This window comes from Cebidichthys violaceus, unplaced genomic scaffold, assembly GCF_023349555.1.
Source record: "Cebidichthys violaceus isolate CVI_PGR_0920_01 unplaced genomic scaffold, fCebVio1.0.p SCAF_1, whole genome shotgun sequence".
NCBI classification, from domain to species: domain Eukaryota; kingdom Metazoa; phylum Chordata; class Actinopteri; order Perciformes; family Stichaeidae; genus Cebidichthys; species Cebidichthys violaceus.
The window spans coordinates 215314-225000 of NW_027176262.1; the positions used below are offsets into that span (position 1 = coordinate 215314).

Below are 9687 nucleotides of genomic sequence, written 5' to 3' on the forward strand. Positions count from 1 at the left end.
TTCTCTAATCTCAGTGTGTGTGTGTGTGTGTGTGTGTGTGTGTGTGTGTGTGTGTGTGTGTGTGTGTGTGTGTGTGTGTGTGTGTGTGTGTGTGTGTGTGTGTGAGTGCACCATGTTGGATCGGCCGCTCATCACAGTTTGGCTTTAAAAAGAATAGTTTTATAATGTCGGTGGAAACGTAAGAGCTCCTTATGGCTTCCTCTTCTCTTCCGGCGGCGGAGGGATATCTAGGAGGACGCGGACGCCGATAAACTAGGTCCTAATTGACAGGTTGAACTATCTAGCTAGCGAGCCCATCACTTGGTTCATTTTTAAACTGCGTTTAAAAGGGGTATTTCATTTAATTTATTTTATTTTATTGATCCACACTCCGTACCAGTTGGTGGCGGTAATGTACCAATTCATTGTTTGTCAACCGCCAGTAACCTTCAAAGAAGAAGAAGAAGAAGCGGAAGAGTTCGCCTGCCTGTGGATGTTGTGTTTATGAGCGGCAGCGCTAAGTACCCGGATGTCGATGGAGGAAGTCAGCTGCCTGCCAGCCGTTTGACAGATCTCGTTCTGTTTTTTGTTTTTTTTAATGAATCATGGCCGGAGCTTCGCCACAGTGATGGAGGGGTTTGTTTGTGAGCGCGCACGGCTCGTCCGGTCGTCGTGATAATACTATGAGAGAGAGAGGAGCGGAGGACCGAGGCCTCGACTCTTGTTGTGGCAGCAGCGTTAATCACGGCTCGGAGATTACACTAACACCAGTGTAGCCGACTAGGATATAGGGGGCATTGAAGGAGACGACTCTGAGGATGCTTTCTTTCTGCTGCAGAAGACAACACAACAACACGCGCATGTATTAACTTCTTCTGGTCTCGCGCTGCACTTCTGCTCACTGTCAACAATACCAAACACCATTGTGAGGAGATAACGGACTACGGAAGCTTCAGGAAGAAGAGGTGAGACGTCACTTCCGCAGGAAACATTAATACATGAATACAAATAACGCTAAATTAAAAATAACTCATTAAGATAAAGTTCATACATAACTCAGCAGCATCGTTGAATGACAAAACTAAATTAAAATATTACAAATAAGAAATAACAAAGTACATTTGTAACTCTGTTACACCTCCAGCACCTCCAGCAGCAGGATTCAGTTTGGTGTACTAGATGCCGCGTGGAGCCTCGATGGTTGGAAGAGCACCTGGACCTGGACCTGGACCTGGACCTGTGTGGCAAAGTTAGAAAGATGAATGCGCTGCTTCCCATGTGAGCCGCTTTAAGATCACACTCTTTAAGATCACACTCTTCTACCAACACTGGGAGGCTGAACCTCATGTGGAGGGAGGGAGGGACCACCATGAGGGACATCTAGTTGTGTTTATCTGTATTTATTAAAGGGGGGGGGGGTGGGGGGGGGGGGGGGGGGCTTGCGGGTTGTTTTTCTTATTCAATACTACTTTGGTTAGTCGTCCTGCTACAGATCTTTCAGACTCATGGCTGCACGGTGATGTGTTCTCCATCAGCATGCGTTAACGTAGAGGACGTGGTCACATCGTGGGCATTATGATAGGAGGAGGCCCGCTGGACACAACGTAGCAGCTGATCATTTAACCCGCGGTCTGCTTCCTGTACGGTCATCATCATCAGTGGATGGCTCTTTGCGGCGCGACGGCTACAAATGTTACAAAAATGATGGCCGCTTACAACGGTGGCTCCTCAGCGGTGGCCGCTCATCACCCGCATCACCACCACCACCAGCTCTCGCACCTCCCTCAAACCCACATGCACCACCACCACCACAACAACCACACGGCCGCGGCGGTGATGCTCAACCCCGGTCAGCAGCAGCCCTACTTCCCGTCTCCTGCACCCGGACAAGCCCCCGGACCGGCGGCCCAGGTCCAGGTCCAAGCCGCCGCGGTCAAAGCTCACCATCACCGTCAGCAGCAGCACAACACGCACCACCTGCAGCCGCAGCTGGACATCGAGCTGGACCGGCCCATCGGTTATGGAGCGTTTGGGGTTGTTTGGTGAGTTCGTGCACCACCACCACAACAGACCGCACCAGTAGTCCAGCATGTTTGAACACGTTCCACTAAGAGACTGTAGATGTGGCTGGTGTGCTTCTGGCAGCCACAGCTTCCCTTAACTGTCTTTAATACAGAAAGAGTCTCGTGAAAGCTGTCAACTGATGTTTGAAAGCCGATATGTGACGTGTGTACGCTAGATTCTGAAAGAACTCGTGATGCTTACTGTGATAAAGTCAATGAACTTTCTAAATCTCTGCATGTTAAAAAGGAGTCAATAAATAAACAAAGAGGCGGAACTGAAGAAAAGACTTTTCTAGTGAACAAACACACCTGTGTTTAAAAGGCCGTCTCTCTGAGGCCGCTCCTCTGCTGTGAGGAGGTGTTTGCAGCACAGTGGTGGTGAAACTTTGGATTGTAGTCGCTGCCATCTGTTAGCCTTCACTGATCCTCTTTGAACCGGTTCACTGGAGGTTGTGCCGGAAGAGTTAAACCTGCTGAGTTCCTTTAAAGACTTTCTAAGACAAAGGTGCACAAACGACAAAACACACTGAACAATGGTGGTGTGTCTTCGTCTTCGTCCAGTTTCTGACTAAACAATAAGATATCTCCTCATCCATATGATTATTTCATGACCATTAAAAGGTCAGAAGGTTCAACAAAAACATTGTGAGTCATTCTCTGGGGACCATGAATATACACAGCATGTTTCATGGGATTTCAGCCTTTAGTTCCAAGATAACTTGTTGTAAAACAAAGTTTTTGTAAATTGGAATTTGTCTCTTCTTAGTGATGCCAAAGAAAAGGACTGGGGGGCTAAACTGATTAGGAATTATCCTCTGGGGACTTTGAGTGTCCAAATACCATGGAGATATATATTTGTTAGTGATTGTACGTGTAATTTGTATCGATTGTACGTGTAGTTGATTGTAGTGATTGTACGTGTAGTTGATTGTACGTGTAGTTGTTTGTAGTGATTGTACGTGTAGTTGATTGTAGTGATTGTACGTGTAGTTGATTGTAGTGATTGTATGTCAGTTGTTTGTAGTGATTGTACGTGTAGTTGATTGTAGTGATTGTACGTGTAGTTGATTGTAGTGATTGTACGTATAGTTGTTTGTAGTGATTGTACGTCTAGTTGATTGTAGTGATTGTACGTGTAGTTGATTGTAGTGATTGTATGTCAGTTGTTTGTAGTGATTGTACGTGTAGTTGATTGTAGTGATTGTTTGTAGTGATTGTACATGTAGTTGATTGTAGTGATTGTACGTGTAGTTGATTGTAGTGATTGTACGTGTAGTTGATTGTAGTGATTGTACTTGTAGTTGATTGTACGTGTAGTTGTTTGTAGTGATTGTACGTGTAGTTGATTGTAGTGATTGTACTTGTAGTTGATTGTACGTGTAGTTGATTGTAGTGATTGTTTGTAGTGATTGTACGTGTAGTTGATTGTAGTGATTGTACGTGTAGTTGATTGTAGTGATTGTACATGTAGTTGATTGTAGTGATTGTACTTGTAGTTGATTGTACGTGTAGTTGTTTGTAGTGATTGTACGTGTAGTTGATTGTAGTGATTGTACGTGTAGTTGATTGTAGTGATTGTATGTCAGTTGTTTGTAGTGATTGTATGTCAGTTGTTTGTAGTGATTGTACGTATAGTTGTTTGTAGTGATTGTACGTGTAGTTGATTGTAGTGATTGTACGTGTAGTTGTTTGTAGTGATTGTACGTGTAGTTGATTGTAGTGATTGTACGTGTAGTTGTTTGTAGTGATTGTACGTGTAGTTGTTTGTAGTGATTGTACGTGTAGTTGTTTGTAGTGATTGTACGTGTAGTTGTTTGTAGTGATTGTACGTGTAGTTGATTGTAGTGATTGTACGTGTAGTTGATTGTAGTGATTGTACGTGTAGTTGAATGTAGTGATTGTACGTGTAGTTGATTGTAGTGATTGTACGTGTAGTTGAATGTAGTGATTGTACGTGTAGTTGATTGTAGTGATTGTACGTGTAGTTGAATGTAGTGATTGTACGTGTAGTTGTTTAGTGATGAAGTCATCAGTAACTCTGTTTGTCGTTTCAGGTCAGTGACGGACCCCAGAGACGGAAAGAGAGTCGCCCTCAAAAAGATGCCCAATGTCTTCCAAAACCTTGTCTCTTGCAAGAGGGTGTTTCGGGAGCTGAAGATGCTGTGCTTCTTCAAACATGAGAACGTGAGTACGCAGCTGATGCTGAGACGCGCCTCTGTCTCTCTCTGTCTGTTTCTGTCTGTTTTTGTCTTTTTCCGTTTGTTGCTGCCTGTCACTATATGTCTCCGTTGGTTGCTGTCTGACTGTCTTCGTCTTTCTGTCTCCGTCTGTCTCTGTTTGTCTCCATCAGTCTGTCTCCGTCGGTAGCTGTCTGTCTCTGTCTGTTGCTGTCTTTTTCTGTTTGTTAATGTCTGTCTCTGCCTGTCTTTTGCTTTATGTCTCTGCTTGTCTCCGTCTGTCTGTCTGTCTTCTGGTATCGACCTGTAAACACAGACCTTGTCTCTATCTGTGTCCTCAGGTCCTCTCTGCTCTGGACATTCTACAACCTCCTCACATCGACTACTTTGAAGAAATGTATCTTTTACTGTTGATGATTCATATATATATATATATATATATATATATATATATATATATTTTTATATATATATATATATATATATATATATATATATATATTTTTATATATATATATATATATATATATATATATATATATATATATATATATATATATTTAACATTGTAAACTGTGGACAGACGTCTCTCGTCCTTCCTCAATGTTTAGAGATTTTCTGTCAGCTGGACGTTTATTAAGCTGCAGCGTCTTTATTCTTTAACACACACAGATCATTAATATGGTGATCGGTTGTGAAGGTTTTTCTCCTTCTGTTGCTCCTCCTGAACTCCTCTAACCAGCTATGTGGTGACTGAGCTGATGCAGAGTGACCTCCATAAGATCATCGTATCTCCTCAGCCTCTGAGCTCTGACCACGCCAAAGTGTTCCTCTATCAGATCCTACGAGGTGAGGCTCTCCTCCGGGTTCCTCTGCCTGGTGGTGGTGGTGGTGGTGGTGTTGTTGTTGTTGTTGTCATCTAAGTCTGTGAAGAATGTAAGACGAGTTGATTTAATGTCTATTTGTGGATATATTAGTGGGTATTTTCATTAGCCATGTAAACAGATTAGTATGAATGTTGGTTTGTATTCAGAATAAGGAGGAACAGAATGTTTGTTCCCTGATTCAATATATTACATATACAGTATGTATCAGTTTGTCTGTATCCGTTGTAGTTTGACAAAGAGAACAGGGTTGTAACATTCAGTCGTCTCTCCTCAGGACTGAAGTACCTTCATTCTGCCGGCATCCTCCACCGAGACATCAAGCCTGGAAACCTGCTGGTCAACAGCAACTGTGTGCTCAAGGTGTGTGGATGGAAGACAGCTGATTGGGTTATATTTGCTATATTATGTATTTATATTTTATTTTCCTCACACTAGATATTTACACAGCTAACAGATTTAGCATTTTGAGAATTAGTAAACTTAAGTTGCCAGATCTCACGACAGTCTGTTGCTGAGACAGAAAGTTCTAAAATAAAGTGAATTTCTGTCTGCAAAATGCATTTTTAGTGTCAGAATGTTGCTTGTGAAAAAATTGGGTCAAATATGTACTTTGGTCAAAGAATTGGTTAATAATCTGTGTTCACGTTCACTTTTTAACTTTCCTTTGGCGATAATAGACCTGCTGTTAATATCTTAAAGGGGCGACTAGTGTCATTAAGGGGCAGGGGTCTGTCTCATAAAGAGGCGGGCCTAGTCTCCTAAATGGGTGGGACTAGTGTCCCAAAGAAACGGGGTTCGTCTCCTAAAGGGGCGGGACTAGTATACTAAAGGGGCGGGGTCTGTCTCGTAAAGGGGTAGGACTAGTGTCCTAAACACGTGTCACAGAAACAGGAAACCGACTCCCAGATTGCCACCATGTTTTTTGTGGTCAGAATAAAGCTGTGAGGAGAATGAAGGCAGATTGAAACCTCTGAATGTCTTCCAGATCTGTGACTTCGGCCTGGCTCGGGTGGAGGAGTCGGACGAGTCTCGACACATGACTCAGGAAGTGGTGACGCAGTACTACAGAGCCCCAGAGATCCTCATGGGGAGCCGCCATTACTCCAACTCCATCGACATCTGGTCTGTGGGCTGCATCTTCGCTGAGCTGCTGGGGAGACGCATCCTCTTCCAAGCCCAAAGTCCCATCCAGCAGGTAACCGAGTACTTTATTCACCCTGAAGGTATAATGACCACGATTCTTCATTTGGTTGTAACTTTCAGTGGGCTAAGTCATGCTTGTGACAGGAGGACAGTATAACTCACAGTGTCCGACAGAGAGCTCTGCTTTATAGAACTAGGGTTACAAAACCGTAACCTTTTGTTGCCTGCAGCTGGATTTGATCACAGACCTGTTGGGGACTCCCTCTATGGAGGCGATGAGGACGGCGTGTGAAGGCGCTCGTGCACACATTCTCAGAGGACCTCACAAACAGGTGATAGGAGAGCTTACACCCCGGTCGCTGTCAAATGCACACATAAAAAGCCCCAAAAATAATCTTTAATAATACTCATGCACACTTAAACTTCAGCAGTATATCTGGTTTCTCATTTAAGAATTGCAAAGCTGATGTCTTTAGATTTAGAACCCATGGACTTGCAGTGTTCTTCCTCATCATTCAGTTTTTTTGTGATAAATTAGAATATATTGTTTGAATCACTTGATTATGAGTTGGACCAGCAGCTGAAGACACGAGGTTGACGTTGTGACGCTTGTTTTTTTCATCTGCAGCCATCACTTCCTGTTCTGTACACGCTGTCTAGCCAAGCAACCCATGAAGCGGTCCACCTCCTCTGCAGGATGCTGGTGTTCGACCCGGTGAGTCACTCTGTTTAAACATAGATTAATAATGAATGAAGCCCGTTCAGTGAGTCACTGAAGTATGATTATGGATATGGACTATAAACGCAGTGCACAAGTAGGCGTTCACGTCATGAAGACGACGTGTTCACACCACAGCTTCAGATGATGAAGATCAGATAGAACTTTATGAAAGATTACAACAGAAGAAGAGCAAGAAGCAGTAGAATACAAACATATATGAACAGTAGAACCACGGTTATTAAGGGTTATTAAATAATACAAACATATATGAACAGTAGAACCACGGCTGTTAAGGGTTATTAAATAATACAAACATATATGAACAGTAGAACCACGGTTGTTAAGGGTTATTAAATAATACAAACATATATGAACAGTAGAATCACGGTTATTAAGGGTTATTAAATAATGCGAACATATATGAACAGTAGAATCACGGTTATTAAGGGTTATTAAATAATACAAACATATATGAACGGTAGAACCACGGTTATTAAGGGTTATTAAATAATACAAACATATATGAACAATAGAATCACGGTTATTAAGGGTTATTAAATAATGCGAACATATATGAACAGTAGAATCACGGTTATTAAGGGTTATTAAATAATACAAACATATATGAACGGTAGAACCACGGTTATTAAGGGTTATTAAATAATACAAACATATATGAACAATAGAACCACGGTTATTAAGGGTTATTAAATAATACAAACATATATGAACAATAGAACCACGGTTATTAAGGGTTATTAAATAATACAAACATATGAACGATAGAACCACAGTTATTAAGGGTTATTAAATAATACAAACATATATGAACAGTAGAATCACGGTTATTAAGGGTTATTAAATAATACAAACATATATGAACAATAGAACCACGGTTATTAAGAGTTATTAAATAATACAAACATATATGAACAGTAGAACCACGGTTATTAAGGGTTATTGAATAATACAAACATATGAACAGTAGAACCACGGTTATTAAGGGTAAAATAAATAATACAAACATATATGAACAGTAGAACCACGGTTATTAAGGGTTATTAAATAATACAAACCTAGATGAACAGTAGAACCACGGGTATTAAGAGTAAAATGAATAATACTCACACCGGAGTAAAATAAAAACAATAGCAATAAGAGAAAGGTACATAAATAAAGAAGAAGTGACACTAACACCAGAGCCTAATTGAAAATACAATATAAAAGTAATATTGAGTAATGTTATTTTTCTATTTTAGAAAAGTTGTATTGGACACAGATTAATGGAAATAATATCACACGTGATGTGGTTATTGTTGTTGTCTCATTTATTCAGCTGTAAAGGGGGAGGAGTTAATGAACAGCTTAATGAAGAGACTTCCTGTGGTGTTCTGTGATGCTCTGGTCTCTAGTCTTGTTGATTTTGTGTGTTCTGGTCTCCAGTCTTGTTGATCTTGTGTGTCCTGGTCTCCACTCTTGTTGATCTTGTGTGTCCTGGTCTCCACTCTTGTTGATCTTGTGTGTCCTGGTCTCCACTCTTGTTGATCTTGTGTGTTCTGGTCTCCAGTCTAAGAGGATCTCGGCTAAGGACGCCCTGGCTCACCCGTACCTGGACGAGGGTCGGCTGCGCTACCACACCTGCATGTGTAAATGCTGCTACACCACGTCCTCCGGCCGGGTCTACACCAGTGACTTTGAGCCCGTCACTAAACCCAAGTTTGATGACGGCTTTGAGAAGAACCTGAGCTCTGTGAGACAGGTCAAAGGTCAGCTGATCTGAGTTACTTCCTGTTTGATGTTTAAAGACATTTAAACATTTTAAGAAGAAAAGGAGGCAGTTGTGGAACCTTTAAGTTCTTTAACGTCTGAACCCCAAAACAGTTTCACATGTTTCTCTCTGTGGTCTGTTTCTCATTTAAAAATAAAAGTCCTGCTCCTCAATGAAACAGAACCATCATGAGTAGAAGTAGAACTAGAACATGCGTTTAGAGAGAATAGTTATGATGACATCACTAAACAGAAAAAACACAAGTTGAATTTATTTTATAATTTATTTTACAAGAATTAGCAAACAATATTTATAAATATATATGTATATACAAATATATATTTGTGTGTGTGTGTATCTGTATATCGATCGATCGATAGATAGATATACAGATAGATATCAGGTGTAATACCTGAACTGTAATTGTAATACCGTGTTACAGTTACTACGAGTTCATTCACAGAAGTCAAGTCAATGACCTTGAATCAAGTCTACATTAAACTACAGTCAATGATGTGACGGCTTCCTCACTGTCTGAGGAACACGTGATGCTGTGTCTTTATTAATGTGTCTCTATTAATGTGTCTCTATTAATGTCTTTATTAATGTGTCTCTATTAATGTCTTTATTAATGTCTTTATTAATGTGTCTCTATTAATATCTTTATTAATGTGTCTCTATTAATGTGTCTTTATTAATGTCTTTATTAATGTGTCTCTATTAATGTGTCTCTATTGATGTCTTTATTAATGTGTCTCTATTAATGTGTCTTTATTAATGTGTCTTTATTAATGTGTCTTTATTAATGTGTCTCTATTAATTTGTCTTTATTAATGTGTCTTTATTAATGTGTCTCTATTAATGTCTCTATTAATGTGTCTCTATTGTGTCTCTTAATTTGTCTTTATTAATGTGTCTTTATTAATGTGTCTTTATTAATGTGTCATTA

At 40.6% G+C, this 9687-nt stretch overlaps 1 protein-coding gene across 1 annotated transcript in view; it reads left to right on the top strand.

The window, feature by feature from the left end:
* Positions 1 to 11: 11 nt before the first annotated feature.
* The window catches only part of nlk2 (nemo-like kinase, type 2), a 10879-nt gene continuing 1203 nt past the window's right edge, over positions 12 to 9687 (top strand). The window contains 11 exon segments of the mRNA XM_068702909.1: positions 12 to 944; positions 1124 to 1257; positions 1515 to 2021; positions 4097 to 4226; positions 4561 to 4616; positions 4962 to 5068; positions 5381 to 5466; positions 6092 to 6301; positions 6480 to 6581; positions 6878 to 6964; positions 8538 to 8736. Coding sequence (XP_068559010.1) covers positions 1642 to 2021; positions 4097 to 4226; positions 4561 to 4616; positions 4962 to 5068; positions 5381 to 5466; positions 6092 to 6301; positions 6480 to 6581; positions 6878 to 6964; positions 8538 to 8736 — 1357 coding nt within the window. The 5' untranslated portion in view covers positions 12 to 944; positions 1124 to 1257; positions 1515 to 1641.